The sequence below is a fragment of the Quercus robur genome, chromosome 2 (genome assembly GCF_932294415.1).
Source record: "Quercus robur chromosome 2, dhQueRobu3.1, whole genome shotgun sequence".
Classification (NCBI taxonomy): Eukaryota; Viridiplantae; Streptophyta; class Magnoliopsida; order Fagales; family Fagaceae; genus Quercus; species Quercus robur.
In genome coordinates this window covers 25,820,789-25,837,795 of record NC_065535.1, presented here as the reverse complement: position 1 = coordinate 25,837,795, position 17,007 = coordinate 25,820,789, and the positions used below count along the sequence as shown (strand labels likewise).

The window sequence follows — 17,007 nt, the reverse complement described above, 5'->3', positions numbered from 1 at the left end:
ACGGGCACTAAGTGTTTATTAAATTAAGGGTATTTCATTAATTGTGTTCTTTTTTTTTTCTTTTTTCTTTTTACTAAATGGGAGGGTTTTTTTTTTTTAAGAATAAAATATTAGAAACATGACTATATAGTTGTGTTTCTTTTTACCAAACATGAGGTTTTTTTTTTTTAGAATAAAATAATAGAAACATGTGTTAGAATAAGTGGGATAGTGGGAGTGTTTCTATTTTGTAGGCAATATTTTTTCAAATTTATCTAAAATTTAGGACTTTTTGAATTGATAATTTTACATGTCTAACTTAAGCTTTACAAACTGGTAAATTTGAGGGTATTTTGGCATCAAAATTGAGGAATCCAAACAAAAGAAGCCCCTTAAATAATAGTATAGATAACAAAAGAATATAAATTAAGTAAGTGAGAAAGTCATTCTCAAAATAATAGTAAGTGAGAAAGTCAATTGTTTCACGTGAGTGGGCTTGAGAATTGGAAAAGGAGCAAAGGAAACTTCTTGGAAGGTGGTTTTTTTGTTTAAAATTACCAAAAACATTGATTTTATTAAAAACAAAACATAAATAATTGCTTTTTAATAATAAACTCTACCCCCTTATTTGAATTTTTTTTACATAAAAAATATTAAATTTACTATATAAAAACATTTTTAATAATTTTTAATTGCCGCATCCATACTCTATATTTTCAAAAATTACCGAGTTTTGCACCCGCACCTACACTCGAATCCGAAAACGCACCTGTGCTTCGTAGATTTTCCACAAGTCGTTTCTAGCAATCTGGATGCAATCTTGAGACGATGTGTTTTTTTGCTTGATGTAGATAATTACTTCTAGGTTTAGAAAGTATCAAATTTTTGGACTAATGTTGTGTGAGTGATGAGAAATTTGTGTGCAAAGAAGGTACCAAAACCTGATTTTGGACAATTTTTTGGGTTTCGCATGATTTTTCCTATTTTTGAGAACTAATTTTTTGGCCTTTCCAACCTTTGTTTGTCTCAAACGAGGTAAGTTGGAAAGTTTGTGTCCAGTCCTCTACTTTTAAAAGATATCGTGCATGGGTGCAACAAGCCAACAACCATACATGGCGACAAAGGATCATACTCCCACGCACAAGGAATGGAGCACCGTAACCCAATTTCATTGGCTAAAGGACTTTACGGCAATACTAGTGCTAGCCCATTCTTTCATTTCAAAAGAGTAGTAGTCTGGTAGGAAAGAAAAGCTCAAGATAGAGCAGCAGGCTAATAGGTAGGAGAGAGGTCTTCTAAAAATTTAGTCATTTTTTACATGGGATTTTCCCCGTAAATTTTTGTATATTTGCGTGTTTTTCGTTTCCATTTTCTCAAACATAGAACCCAACTTTCAAAGTCAACAATTAATTTAACCTAATGGTGCCTAAATATGCTTGTACGTAGTGATAGTCAAACAATCATGCTTCCCAAATTACCTTTTTGAAATCTAACTACCATGCACATCGCTCCAATTTTTCTAATTTGGCAAACTCCAGGCTTCGAATGGCAGTACCAAACCCAAGTTTTTTTTATTAAAGATCTCACTTTGCTATTTTCAAAAATCCTTTTTGTTCAAGTGGGATTTATGGTGAACAGAGCTTACCAAATTGAAACTTGTTATGAGACCTTTCCAACGATTCTTTATTTGTACAAAACCAAGGTCGTTCGATAATAATTTAATTAAGATTAAATCATAATCAAACTTAATTTGGGACACTTTGATTAAATCACCTTCTCGTGCTTCTTTGATTTCCCAAGCAAAGCCTTATGAATTACTACTTGCTAGATTAAGAGATGGTTCATTCACCTCACCTATGTCAAAGAGAAAATTTTCTCTTATCATAAACTTCTCTACCTCATACTTGGTGTTTGCCATCTTTAGTATAACTTAGAAATTCAATCCTAACATTCTTCTAATGCTACCTTGTACAAACCCCCAAAAGAAGCATAAACTGGTTAGGGTCAAAGGACATGTGCTGCTCCCAAAGAGAATGGTTTTACTCAAATTTGGTCGATATGACCAACAGTGACATATATATATATATATATGGTCGTCAATAATTGGAAGGAATTCAAAGAATGTATTGTGGGAAGTTTTGGGATTTAGTAGTATTCTCTAGCTAGCTTTATCCAAGGAAGTGCTTGTACCAAACATAGGAGATGATATATATTATATACATCATAGAAGTTTACACGAGTGAATAGTAGTTGCTTTATACCAAATTTTTCTTAAAGAGCTATCTACATATATATATATATATATATATATATTTTACATGAAGGAAGAGAGGAAAAGAGGGAAGGGGGGATTCATTGTTATTCAAAATTACAAAACTATGTATATATATGTTCCTCTTTTCTTTCTGGGGTATCTTCTTAGGTAGACTTTAACCTGTCCAAGTTATACACCCTCTGCAAACAAAAACAAAAACAAAAACAAAAACAAAAAAAAATGATAAATTAAAAAAGAACTGCATGCATATAGTGTTAGCAATCATGAACTTAAGCGTACCAGGATAGAGTGGATTTCCTCTAGAAAAGGCAAAAGTAATGAAATAAAGGTGTGCATATGCTCTTTAAGGGTCTCATAGTTATCATCTTTTCCCATTAGGAGATTGGTGAAGGTTTTGTTATCAGGCACTAGTTTTAGAGCTACCTGCAAACACCATACTTGTTAGTTGAAAGAGAAATTGAAAAAGGCTGATGCAGCATATTGTCGCATGATCATACTTTATTGCTTGACAAAGCTTATCACTAAGACAATGCCTAGAAGAAAACAAAGCAGTACTCATGAGGATAAACAAGACATGAAAAGCCTTGATGGCCCAGTCCAGACAGACATTAATTCTCAGCTCAAACTTGGTCAGTTTGACTCACCCACCTAGATGAAAAAGAAGTGATTAAGATAAAAGGAACGGATATAGGCAAGTAGGGAGAGAGGTATTATTACTTTCAAAGCAGCTGATGATATCCATCCATGCCATGGCTTCAAAGTGAGGTTGTAAGACTCTTCTACTGCTTCTACCATGCTCTGCTCAGGATCTCTTGCTAAGTTTTGTAACAATGCCACAGTAAAATCCATGGATCTGGAGAGAGAGAGAAACAAAATCGTTTGTATATATAACTAAATACCTAGGCCTCTATAGCCATTTGATTTTGAAATTGAGATGAGAATAGTTTACTAAAAAGGATGAAGAAGAAATAAATAAAAAATAAAAAGAATTTGACTCAACTATTAGCCTATTTATAGCCTTAATTCTTACGATGTATTCAGTAGTTTAGGGTGAGAGGAGAGGAGAGTAGAGGGTAAGGAGGGAAAGAGAGTAGACAAGAGAGGAATGGTTACCCTTTCCTCTTACTTGAATATTTTAATAATGTAATACTGGAAACAAGAATAAATGTTCATCCCCTTATTTGAATGCTTTAAAAATTATTATTATTATTAATATTATTAGCTAATGAGGGTATCCATAACTCTTGGAGTACTTGATTATTTTTCCAGATGTGTGTATTCTTACCATACTAAGTAATTATAAGGAAAAATCTCTTGAAGTGATCTCAAGATGCTAGTTAGAAATTTCGAGCCTTAAGGCCTCATGAATCATGATTCTAATGAGGCAATTGGAATCACTAGGCCAACCATTTGTATAGGAATAGTCATAAGTTGACAATTATGATCTATTTGCTAATTTTAAAGAAATAAATATAAATTTATATCATGAAGGCAAAATTAAAAAAAATTTAAATTTTTTTTTAAAATATAAGTGAAACCTTTCCCCTTCTCTCCCCTGCCTCCAAATCCTCTCAATTTCGAGAATTAAAAATTTTCAAACTCATCTCACATGATCCAAACTAAAGATGATCAGGCTTACTCCAAAGATTTAGTCGATGCAGCAGTGAAGTTATTTGAGCTTGCAACTAACGTAGACTCTACGAAGCAGGGTACTTACACCACGGTTGATGCCTGTGGAGGAGAAGCAAGAAATTTCTATAACTCATCTGGCTACCTAGATGAATTGATTTGGGGAGGAACTTGGTTGTTCTTTGCAACTGTGAACACTTCTTACCTAGAAGATGCTACCAGAAGATATGACGATGCTGAGAAGGATAAAATTCCTTTTGACGAAGGAATTTTTTATTGGAACAACAAGTTTACAGCTAATTCGGTAATTCTTATATGAAAATTTTAGAAGATAATACATAAGTTGGGTGTGGATCACAGAGCAATTTCTTAACTTGTGCATTCTTTCAGGTTTTGCTAACACGACTTCGATTCTTCCATGATGTTGGTTACCCATATGAAGATGCTTTATTATCATCTTCAAACTTGACTGACTCTGTAATGTGTTCTTATCTTTCTGATCAGAACTTCGATAAAACACAAGATAAAAGTCTGTTCAACTGCATTCCATATTTGAATATACACGTATGTAAATATTGAAACTCACTAATAAAAATCCTTTCCAATTCTGAGTGTTCCACTTTATATTCCAACAATCAGAACTTATCACACTTCCTTCTTTTTTTTCTGAAAGTAACCAAAGTTTAAAATGAAAAAAAAAAAAAAAAAAAAAAAAATCTAACTCATTACATAATGTAATTGGTGGGGCATAAGTGTTGGGTGCATTGCACCATGAGTTCAGCCCACTTGTAATAGACATGCTCATTTAATTTAATGAGCTTGTCTTTAATGTTTCTTATCTTTTCTTCATCATGTACAAAAGTCAGCATTAGTAATTGGGTTGGTTGGCTTAGGCGTGTCCAACATGCTGAAGGAAGAAAGAAAAGAAAGAAGCAAAAGCAAGAGTTATTCCGCTATGGCAGAGCTGAAAGGAAAAAGGAAAGAAACAAGCAAGGCCATTCGGCCAATAAGAGCTAAAGAAAGAGATTTTAGTTGAAGCAAAGTCAAAGTAAGTGGCTTGCACTTATTGTGACTTGATGTGAAGAGTGTGAAAGGAAGAAAAGAAGGAAAAGATGAAGAAATAAATAGAGAGGCCATTCGGCCAGTGCAGAGTGTGAAGAAATGAAGTGAAGTCCCAAAGTGTGAGGACTAGTGCAGTCTTGAAGAGCTGCGTGAGTGAGAGCAAGCAAAAGAGAAAAGAAAAATAGAGAGAGTAAGAGAAAATACACAGTGAGAAAGAGAGCAGTGAGTGAAAAGAAAAAGAGAGTTTTTTTTTTTTACTCAAGTTATATCTCTACATGTTGTAATCTCTATTTAATCTAGTAAAATTATTCGGAGTTTGTCCCGTGGTTTTTCCTTTCAAGGAGAAAGGGTTTCCACGTAAATCTTTGTGTTTTTGTGTGATTGTGCTTCCGCTGTGCTTGCTAAAATTTATTCACAGTAATATAGAATTTTTCCCAACAAGTGGTATCAGAGCGTAGGTTCGATTGGGAGCAATGGCCGAAGAAGAAGGAAAGACGTCAGGAATCGAGAAGTTTGACGGCACAGACTTTGGCTATTGGAAGATGCAAATCGAAGATTATTTGTATGGGAAGAAATTACATCTTCCTCTTTCGTGAAGGAAACCAGATAGTATGGAAGAAGAAGAATGGAGTCTTCTTGATAGACAGGTGCTAGGAGTTATACAATTAACTCTAACAAGATCAATTGCACACAACGTTATGAAGGAAAAGACCACAGTGGATCTTATGAAGGCTTTGTCTAGCATGTATGAAAAGCCTTCGGCTAACAATAAGGTGCATCTGATGAAGAAGTTGTTTAATCTGAAGATGGTGGAAGGTACTCCCGTGGCTCAGCACCTGAATGAGTTTAACACCATCACAAATTAATTGTCTTCTGTGGAGATTGATTTTGATGATGAGATCCGTGCATTAATTGTTTTGGCTTCTTTGCCAAACAGTTGGGAGGCCATGAGAATGGCAGTGAGCAATTCTGCAGGAAAAAGCAAACTCAAATATGATGATATTCGAGATTTGATTCTAAGTGAGGAGGTTCGCAGAAGAGATGCTGGTACAAACAATGCACAAAGTCAAGCTCTTGTTATGGAGAACAAGGGTAGAAATAGAAGCAGAGGGCTTGATGATCGAGCCAAATCTAATGACAAGTCACAGTCAAAAGGTAGATCTCAGTTTAAAGAGATAAGAGAATGTTTCCATTGTGGGAAAAAGGGTCACATAAAAAGAAACTACTGGCATTGGAATAAAGAACAAACTAAAGAGAAAGATGAAAAGAATGATGATGAGAAGAACACTGCAGCAGTTGGGTTTCATGAGGATGTTTTGATGCTCTCTCTTGAAAAGCAAAAATGTAAGCATGTTGCTAAGAATGATGTTGAGTGGGTTGTTGATTCAGCAGCTTCCCACCATGTTATCCCCACAAAAAGGTTGTTCACCACATACAAAGCAGGCGACTTTGGTGTTGTGAAGATGGGTAACTCCAGTTATTCAAAAATTGTGGGAATTGGTGATGTGTGCATCAAGACAAATGTTGGTTGCACGTTGATATTGAAGGATGTGCGACATGTTCCAGATTTAAGGATGAATGTGTTGTCTACTTTGGCTTTGGATAGAGTGGGTTATAGTAACCATCTTGGCAATGGAAGATGGAAACTTTCTAAAGGATTATTGGTTATTGCAAGAGGACGTGCTTGTTGCAGTATGTACAGGACTCATGTGAGGGCTTGTAAGAAAAAGTCCAATGCAGCCAAAGTTTTTGAGAAAACTCAACAGTTGAGAGTTGATAGTAATAGTGTTGCAGCCAAGAGAGTAAAATTCTCTCTACCTGAAAGTGATTTAAATGAGAAAGTGATATTTGATGAAAAATATCATGATGCAAGGAAGAATGATGAAGTGAAAGATCGTGAAGGTCTTGAGCAGGGGGAGCTAAGAAATTGGATTAAGGATATCCAAGATGAAATAAATTATTTGAAAATGAAAGGTATTAATTTTGATGATATTTTTTCAGTGTTGGTGAAGATAATGAAAAAGGTCGAGCTTGGTTCTGGCTTGACCGGAATAAATTCTAATTGAAGAATTGAGTTGAATCTCCTCCCTTAGTGGGCTGAAGGGGGAGATTGTTGGGTGCATTACACCATGAGTTCAGCCCACTTGTAATAGACATGCTCATTTAATGAGCTTGTCTTTAATGTTTCTTATCTTTTCTTCATCATGTACAAAAGTCAACATTAGTAATTGGGTTGGTTGGCTTAGGCATGTCTAACATGCTGAAGGAAGAAAGAAAAGAAAGAAGCAAAAGCAAGAGTTATTCTGCTATGGCAGAGCTGAAAGGAAAAAGGAAAGAAACAAGCAAGGCCATTCGGTCAATGAGAGCTAAAGAAAGAGATTTTAGTTGAAGCAAAGTCAAAGTAAGTGGCTTGCACTTATTGTGACTTGATGTGAAGAGTGTGAAAGGAAGAAAAGAAGGAAAAGATGAAGAAATAAATAGAGAGGCCATTCGGCCAGTGCAGAGTGTAAAGAAAAGAAGTGAAGTCCCAAAGTGTGAGGACTAGTGCAGTCTTGAAGAGCTACGTGAGTGAGAGCAAGCAAAAGAGAAAAGAAAAATAGAGAGAGTAAGAGAAAATATACAGTGAGAAAGAGAGCAGTGAGTGAAAAGAAAAAGAGAGTTTTTTTTTACTCAAGTTGTATCTCTACATGTTGTAATCTCTATTTAATATAGTGAAATTATTCGGAGTTTGTCCCGTGGTTTTTCCCTTCAAAGAGAAAGGGTTTCCACGTAAATCTTTATGTTTTTGTGTGGTTGTGCTTCCGCTGTGCTTGCTAAAATTTATTCACAGTAATATAGAATTTTTCCCAACAATAAAGTGAACACAAGAATTAAAAATATCACAATATTTAGCCTTGCTGCTTGATAGAATAGATGGAATTTAATTCATAAAGCTCATATATTTGAATAGGCAGTAATTTTCCTTCATTTTAATTGTACTCTTTCAGGCTAATTACATAGTAGGAGATAATCCAATGAAGATGAGCTACATGGTTGGCTTTGGCGACCATTTCCCGACTCAAGTTCACCACAAGAGTTCCTCTATCCCTTGGGATAATCAACATTACTCTTGTGCAGAGGGGGATAGATGGCTAAACTCTGTGGATCCAAATCCAAATGTTCTTTTGGGAGCCATGGTAGCAGGACCAGACCAAAATGACAGTTTCATAGATTAAAGGGATAAACCACAGTTTACTGAACCAACTATTTCGAGCAATGCTGGTTTAGTGGCAGCACTAACTGCACTCCATGATCCTCCCAGCATTTCTTATGACAAATGGCTTTAGTTTCGGCATAGACCAACTGGGTATCTTTGAGAATATCCGTATTCCAACAGCTCCTTGAGATTTCAATAGATTGCTAACCTTGATATGGAAATAGATGTACCAGAAAAGAGAGGAGGAAAAGTACTGATTGATAATAAAACGATTAAGTTAATAAATTGAATTTGAACAGTATTCCCTTGAGGGTAATTTTTAAAATTGAATTTGAACAGTATTCCCTTGAGGGTAATTCTTAATATAAGATATCAACTTTTGTATAATTCAGATTGACTAATGGATTATGGGAACAAGAGTGCTCATAATGTCCAATTTAAATTTTTTGTTTCATTCAGATGTTGGCAAGAGCATGTTGCAAGTGAGCTAATGCTAAGTCATAACTAGTAAGTGCCCGTTTGTTTCAACTTTTTCAGCCTAAAAGTCACGTTTTGAAAAAAGCCAGCCCAAAAATAGCGTTTGGTTAGTATAAAATGCAAACTTTTTGGAAAAAGTTACGTTTTATACTTGTAAAGAGAATGTGCATCCCAAATTTGGAGCTCTTCAAGTCCATTTTGCCAAAAGTCCATGGGCATTTTGATATATCCGTTGGGGTGAGTTGGGCAATTACCAAATTGCCCTTCAATAAAGGATGCTCATGTCTTCAGAGTCTCACACACAGTGCCTCATTCCTCTCATCTCATCTCTTTACTCTGCGCAAAGCCAACTCCCTCACGTCTCTCTTTTCTATTGTCATCCGTTGAATCTTCCACCCAACACCGTCCAACCATCACCACCCAACCACCACCACCACCATCACTCGTTAAAACCACCCCCACCAAAACCCATTAAAACAACGAAAACCCAAAATACAACGAAAATCAAACATGATCTACCCAAAATCCACAAAAAATAACTTAAAATTAAACCATCAACTGAAAACCCATAACCCAAACCCAAAATCAAAATCAAAATACAAACTCAATAGTAGCAGAACACTCGAAATTAGATGAGAGAGATTCAACCATGCAAGCTTCGACAGAGAGGGATTTCTCTGAGGTGCATTTTGGTCTGTAGCTAGAAAGTCACGGCTTCCTCTTGACCGATCCGGATCGATCTTCTTCTTCTTCTTCTTCTTTCTTCTTCGTCTTCTTCCCAAATTGCCCACTGTGTTTCAAAAAATAGAGTTAAAGTGTGGATACTGGGTACTTGAAGTGTGGGTATTGGTCTTCTTGAAGTGTGGGTACTGGGTACTGCCAGTAATATGTGAAGGAAGTGGTAGGGAGGCTCTGTGTGGCAAGAGAAAAGGGAGAAAGGAGGAAAGAAAAAAGAGGCTCTGTGTGGAATGTTTTGGAGCGTGGAGGAAGTGGTAGGGAAAAAAAAAAGGAAAGAAGGAAAAAAAAAAAGAAAAAAAGGAAGGGTACATGTGTGGAGGAGAAAAAAAGAGGGAAAAAAAAAGAAGGAAATATGGATGAAAAGAAAAAAATAATAATAAATAAAGAATAAGAAATTAAAATTGAGAAATGCTATCACAATATTTTTACAATATTCTCACAATAAATCTTAAGTGGTAGGTTATTATTAGCTAATATTGGTGAGAAAAAAATAATTTTTTTAGAAAGAGAAAAAAAATAATTGTAATAGTACGTTCAAATTAAAAGCAGTATAAATTATCACAATACTTTAACAATAAATCTTAAGTGGTAGGTTATTATTAGCTAATATTAGTGAGAAAAAAAATAATTTCACAATATTTATTTAAGTATGAAATAAACTTCCTTATATATACATTGTCCTTTTTGGTAATTTACCCCTCAAACTGCCATTTTTATAAGTGCTAGCCAAACACTCAACTTTTTCAAAAAACACTTTTTAACAGTTTTTACCAAACACTCAACTTTTTGAAAAAACACTTTTTCATTATGCACTTTTTGAAAACTCTTCAAAAAGCCAAATTTCAAAAAGCTGAACCAAACTCACCTTAAGTTTGTTACTCTAGAGTTACATTTGCAGATTCAGCTTGTATACATAGCCAAGGCATGAGATTAATAGAAACCATGAGTGTCTAGCTCTCGTGACTATTTTGCTAGCACTAGTAGTTGCCTCAAACACTATTGATCTCAACTTTGAGCCGTGCAAATTTTATAAGCATTTAAGAAAACCAGGATCCAAATCGGTAATAATAAATACCAAAAAAAAAAAAAAAAAAAAAAAACAACAACAACAACAACAATAAGCATACACATAAAAAACACAATAATTTACGTGGTTCTAAGAGATGCCTACATCCACGAGCAGTCAATTTCAAGGTACTAACTTTGCACATTTTGGTTTGAGACCTTCCCAAACTAAAATTTGCATGTACTTGGTATCATCAGGTCCTTTCCAAATGTTCCAGCTTTATGCAGTTTAGGTAAAATGTGCAAAAAGTTTTTTAGGGGCTGTTTGGTATGGTAGTTTAAGCAACACTTTTCAGTTTTTAAATAACATTACAGGTATTTTTACACACTTTTTTACTCACACGTATTTTCAAAAAATACAAACAACGTTACTAAAACAACATTATCAAATGGCCCCCAGGTATGAAGTAGGGTGGTTCAAATAGGAAGAAGTCTCCAAGTTTATTTTTGTAGTTTTCCACAAGTCATTTCTAGCAATCTGGATGCAATCTTGAGACGATGTTTTTTTTTTTTTTTGCTTGATGTAGATAATCACTTCTAGGTTTAGAAAGTACCAACTTTTTGGACTAATGTTGTGTGAGCGATGAGAAATTTGTGTGCAAAGAAGGTACCAAAACCTGATTTTGGACAATTTTGTGGGTTTCGCATGATTTTTCCTATTTTTGAGAACTAATTTTTTGGCCTTTCCAACCTTTGTTTGTCTCAAACGAGGTAAGTTGGAGAGTTTGTGTCCTCTACTTTTAAAAAATATCGTGCATGGGTGCAACAACCATACATGGCGACAAAGGAACATACTCCCACGCACAAGGAATGGAGCACCATAACCCAGTTTCATTGGCTAAAGGACTTTGCTACAATACTAGTGCTAGCCCATTCGCTCATTTCAAAAGAGTAGTAGTCTGGTAGGGAAGAAAAGCTCAAGAGCAGTAGGCTAATAGGTAGGGGAGAGGGGTCTTCTAAAAAACTTAGACATTTTTCTCTATAAAGAAACAGTTCCAGGAGAAAGAATTTAACCTTTGCTCCACCCTTGGTTTTTCATACCAGATTAATGTGTGCGTTTGGCATTGATTAATTTTGCCAGTTTATTTTACTATTTAACTTATTTTTGCTACTATTCATGGGTCTCACTACACTTTTTGGTACTATACATGAGTCTCACTTTACTATTTCAGTTAACTTTTACCATTATCTATAGTACTTTCAACAAAAAATTTTCAATTTCTACTAAATAATATGTTCCCAAACTGACACATACATGGGATTTTCCCCGTAAATTTTTGTTTCTTTGCATGTTTTTCATTTCCATTTTCTCAAACATAGAACCCAACCTTCAAAATCAACCATTAATTTAACCTAATGGTGCCTAAATATGCTTGTAGTGATAGTCAAACAATCATGCTTCCCAAATCACCTTTTTGAACTCTAACTACCATGCACATCGCTCCATTTTTTCTAATTTGGCAAACTCCAGGCTTTGATTGGCAGTACCAAACCCAAGTTTTTTTTTATTAAAGATCTCACTTTGCTATTTTCAAAAATCCTTTTTGTTCAAGTGGGACTTATGGTGAACAAAGCTTACCAAATTGAAACTTGTTATGAGACCTTTCCAACGATTATTTATTTGTACAAAACGAAGGTCGTTCGATAATAATTTAATTAAGATTAAATCATAATCAAACTTTGGGACACTCTTTGATTAAATCATCTTCCCGTGCTTCTTTGATTTCCCAAGCAAAGCCTTATGAATTACTTGCTAGATTAAGAGATGGTTCATTCACCTTCACCTATGTCAAAGAGAAAATTTTCTCTTATCATAAACTTCTCTACCTCATCCTCATACTTGGTGTTTGCCATCTTTAGTGTAACTTGGAAATTGAATCCTAATTAACATTCTTCTAATGCTACCTTGTACAAACCCCCAAAAGAAGCATAAACTGGTTAGGGTCAAAGGACATGTGCTGCTCACAAAGAGAATGGTTTTACTCAAATTTGGTCGATATGACCAACAGTGACATATATATATATATATATGGTCGTTAATAATTGGAAGGAATTCAAAGAATGTATTGTGGGAAGTTTTGGGATTTAGTAGTATTCTCTAGCTAACTTTATCCAAGGAAGTGCTTGTACTAAACATAGGAGATGATATATATTATATACATCATAGAAGTTTACACGAGTGAATAGTAGTTGCTTTATACCAAATTTTTCTTAAAGAGCTATCTACACATATATATATTTTTTACATGAAGGAAGAGAGGAAAAGAGGGAAGGGGGGATTCATTGTTATTCAAAATAACCAAACTCTGTATATATATGTTCGTCTTTTCTTTCTGTGGTATCTTCTTAGGTAGACTTTAACCTGTCCAAGTTATACACCCTCTGCAAACAAAAACAAAAAAAAAATGATAAATTAAAAAAGAACTGCATGCATATAGTGTTAGCAATCATGAACTTAAGCGTACCAGGATAGAGTGGATTTCCTCTAGAAAAGGCAAAAGTAATGAAATAAAGGTGTGCATTTGCTCTTTAAGGGTCTCATAGTTATCATCTTTTCCCATTAGGAGATTGGTGAAGGTTTTGTTATCAGGCACTAGTTTTAGAGCTACCTGCAAACACCATACTTGTTAGTTGAAAGAGAAATTGAAAAAGGCTGATGCAGCATATTGTCGCATGATCATACTTTATTGCTTGACAAAGCTTATCACTAAGACAATGCCTAGAAGAAAACAAAGCAGTACTCATGAGGATAAACAAGACATGAAAAGCCTTGATGGCCCAGTCCAGACAGACATTAATTCTCAGCTCAAACTTGGTCAGTTTGACTCACCCACCTAGATGAAAAAGAAGTGATTAAGATAAAAGGAACGGATATAGGCAAGTAGGGAGAGAGGTATTATTACTTTCAAAGCAGCTGATGATATCCATCCATGCCATGGCTTCAAAGTGAGGTTGTAAGACTCTTCTACTGCTTCTACCATGCTCTGCTCAGGATCTCTTGCTAAGTTTTGTAACAATGCCACAGTAAAATCCATGGATCTGGAGAGAGAGAGAAACGAAATCATTTGTATATATAACTAAATACCTAGGCCTATATAGCCATTAGATTTTAAAATTGAGATGAGAATAGTTTGCTAAAAAGGATGAAGAAGAAATAAATAAAAAATAAAAAAGAATTTGACTCAACTATTAGCCTATTTATAGCCTTAATTCTTACTATGTATTCAGTAGTTTAGAGTGGAGGAGAGGAGAGTAGAGGGTAAGGAGGGAAACAGAGTAGACAAGAGAGGAATGGTTACCCTTTCCTCTTACTTGAATATTTTAATAATTTAGTACTGGAAACAGGAATAAATATTCATCCCCTTATTTGAATGCCTTAAAAACTATTATTATTAATTTTATTAGCTAATGAGGGTATCCATAACTCTTGGAGTGCTTGATTATTTTTCCAGATGTATGTATTCCTACCATATTAAGTAATTATAAGGAAGAATCTCTTGAAGTGATTCCAAGATGCTAGTTAGAAATTTCGAGCCTTAAGTCCTCATGAATCATGATTCTAATGAGGCATTTGGAATCACTAGGCCAACCATTTGGATAGGAATAGTCATAAGTTGACAATTATGATCTATTTGCTAATTTTAAAGAGATAAATATAAATTTATATAATAAGGGCAAAATTTAAAAAAAAAATTATTTTTCTTTTTTTAATATAAGTGAAACCTTTCCCCTTCTCTCCCCTGCCTTCAAATCCTCTCAATCTCGAGAATTAAAAAATTTCAAACTCATCTCACATGATCCAAACTAAACCAAAAAAAAAAAAAAAAAAAGGCACGATCTTTTGTGATCCGATCGGATTAGAATTAAAAGGTTTTTTTTTTCTTTTCTTTTTTTGGATGTGGGGCCGGGGAGGAGAATAATCTTTTTGTTTATTGGATCATGCAGTGACAAATAGATGAGGCTTGTGGAAACCATAAACAGATAGATGAGGCTTGTGGAAACCACAAACAAGATGGCATGGACAGGACAAGAGACTAACGACCATTAGCTTTCGTAACTTTGTTTAACACGTCATTGGCAAACTGAAGACAAAAAATTTGCCATGCTACAGACTTTTAGGTAGACACATTTATTTCTTTATCGCATTTAATGTTATTACTTACTACACTAAGTTGTAGTCTAATAGTAATATTTATTTACAATAAAGAAAGGTTGCTCCCCTGTTAAGCTACATAAACATTCTCAGAAAAAGTTGCTTGATTCCTAGGATTATATTGGATTCGAAACATCACCATACCTTTTATTTCTAATAAAATTTTTAGTGTTAAAAAAGACAAAGATATAGATATGTTTACCTGGTAAGCCAAAGAAAGGCTCTACTACAGCTTTTAGCTTTTCTTGCATTGCCTTCACTGGCCTCTTTCTTCAATATCTCAACCAAATTTGAATTCGGTAAAGGATCGGATTCATGCACCGTTTCCAATCTCTATAACACGAGAAAGAACATGAAAATGAACTTAATTAAGGATAAATAAGCAAATATTTATCAATCATTAATTTCTGATTAGAAAATAACCAATTTTTATAAAGCCAGAAAAGCAAGGTGCTCCAAAAATCATGACTACTCTATTCATAGAAGAAATTCTAAGAGAGATACTTATAAGGAGAGTAATACTGCCCAAAAATTTAAAAGAAGAATAAAAGGGAGATTTTTGGTATGCCCTGATGTTCTTTTCGACTTACCTGAATATTCTGATTTATGTCATTTCTCAGAACAGCCATTGTTGGTCCAATCTTATCTGCCAAAGGATTTATTCCACAGAAGGATTATGTGAGTTTCTACATGTACAAGTAGAAGAGCTACTGTGAGATAGAGAAAAGAAAGAGAGAGAAGACCTACCAAGAACTTGAACAAACAAGTTGCAGACATAAAGAAAAGGCTTTGTGGGGATGTGAGCAGCAGCATCATGATTATCACTAGGTTTATGTTTGACCATCATAGAGAGCTCTTCAATGGCAGACTTTATCTCTGATCCCTTCTCCATCTCTCTTCTCCTCTTCATTCCAAACTCCTATCTTTTCTTTCTCTCCCTCTTCAATCTTCTCTAATTCTTGATTATTATTGTTTCAATAAATAGCCCTTAAACCACTTGGTATATTTAATTTCCTATAAATTACACTTGCCAAGTTCTAACTTCTAACATTTAAAAAGAGGGAGGGGTAGCCTTTTGAATTTGCATTGATGAGTGATGACTGTCACACTGATAGAGACTAGCAACCCAAATGTTACTTTTTAAAGTTTTAGATGAGAGACGGTAGCTTCTCTGGTTGAAACTCCTAACCTTTTTTTTATGGGAACATTTTTTTTCAAATTTTTTAATAGTTTTTTTCTATAAGCCATTGATGGAGACATTAAATTTGACCTTGGAGTTATCGCCTCTCTTAATTGCAATTTTATATTTAAGACTATACTTTGATATGTGGGGCATATAAGTTTGGCTAGATTGCCGCTAACACTCTTATCATTGTCCTGAGTCTTTGCTATCAGGACTCACACTTTATCCTTTACCAGTTGAGGGAATATTTATCATAATGTTGGCCATGTGCAAGGTGAAAAGGGCTAAAAAGAGGCTAGCTTTTGAAATTTGAGAAAAGGTTGATATTACGTCTTCAATAAAAATCCTAGCCGTGACTACAATTTGTTGGGCTGAAGCCAAACTCTACATCTTAGCTGGAAAAAGTTTACCTCCATACTGGTGCACAAGAAAATCCCATGAAATGATAATATCATCTAGTGTATATTTAATCATATAACGTATTTAACGAGTTATATGACTTGTTTAAATAATATACACGAATAATTTTATTAATTGTCATAAAATAAGTTAGAAGAAATTTTTTCAAACTGGTTTGGAGAAAAATTATGTACAACCTAATTTTGTCTCTTACTCTTTTTCATATTACTTTATGAGTTTCTGTCATATTAAATGACAAACAAATTTTAGCTACAAGCTTAATTGTACCCAATGACTACAATTCTACTCAATATTTGTTTATTGGATGTGAGTTTTGAAAAATCCTCCATTAAATTACATTTTCTTCTTATATCATCTATACTTGTAAAATTTCCAAAAAATTAAAGATCAATAATTATGTCATCAACCAAACATTTAAATTTCAAGTTTTTGTAGTTCATAATTATGTATAAAAAATAAGTTTATCAATCAAACATTAAACTATTTTCGATTGACATGAAATTTGATTTTCTTACTAAGAATGTAAAGAATATGCAATCCAATTATTAGATTTTTAAAATATGTTGTTATATTAAAAAAATTTTAGTAGGAGTTGTAACTATTGGTTATAACCAAGTTTGTAACCAAATTTTGTCCTTAAATGACTTACCCTTACCACACTACTATACTCTTTAGAACATCTAATAATTTTCCACTTTTGTGATCACTTTGTGTTCTGTTATATCCGGAAATTTTGATCAATATAAAGAAATAGATCCAAAACTTTTCTTCATAGCTAATCCCTAGAGAATACAAATTCTCTTTAGAGTAATGCCAAAGATACAAAATTT

At 34.2% G+C, this 17,007-nt stretch overlaps 1 protein-coding gene across 4 annotated transcripts; it reads right to left on the bottom strand.

Moving 5' to 3' along the window:
• Positions 1 to 2,209: 2,209 nt before the first annotated feature.
• Positions 2,210 to 15,671, bottom strand: LOC126713058 (glycolipid transfer protein 3). 4 transcript variants are annotated; one of them, XM_050412701.1, is made up of 6 exons: positions 15,322 to 15,671; positions 15,165 to 15,220; positions 14,777 to 14,907; positions 2,972 to 3,107; positions 2,534 to 2,677; positions 2,210 to 2,433 (listed from the first exon to the last, which is right to left on the bottom strand). In XM_050412701.1, the coding sequence occupies exons 1-6, from the start codon at positions 15,482 to 15,484 to the stop codon at positions 2,398 to 2,400; spliced, it is 666 nt and encodes a 221-aa protein (XP_050268658.1). In that variant the 5' UTR covers positions 15,485 to 15,671; the 3' UTR covers positions 2,210 to 2,397. The 4 variants fall into 4 exon arrangements, with proteins under 4 accessions (XP_050268658.1, XP_050268659.1, XP_050268657.1 ...); XM_050412702.1 differs by lacking the exon at positions 2,972 to 3,107 and adding an exon at positions 13,325 to 13,460 and having other exon boundaries at positions 15,322 to 15,668; XM_050412700.1 differs by lacking the exons at positions 2,534 to 2,677; positions 2,972 to 3,107 and adding exons at positions 12,887 to 13,030; positions 13,325 to 13,460 and having other exon boundaries at positions 15,322 to 15,660.
• Between the last annotated feature and the right edge of the window lie 1,336 nt (positions 15,672 to 17,007).

Excerpts from the sequence above, each read along its gene's own strand:
- LOC126713058 (XM_050412701.1), bottom strand. The coding sequence starts at position 15,484 with ATGAAGAGGAGAAGAGAGATGGAGAAGGGATCAGAGATAAAGTCTGCC. Across the intron at positions 3,108-14,776 it reads GCCTTTCTTTGGCTTACCAG|ATCCATGGATTTTACTGTGG; the intron begins GTAAACATATCT and ends CTCTCTCTCCAG. Across the intron at positions 2,678-2,971 it reads TATCATCAGCTGCTTTGAAA|GTAGCTCTAAAACTAGTGCC; the intron begins GTAATAATACCT and ends TGGTGTTTGCAG.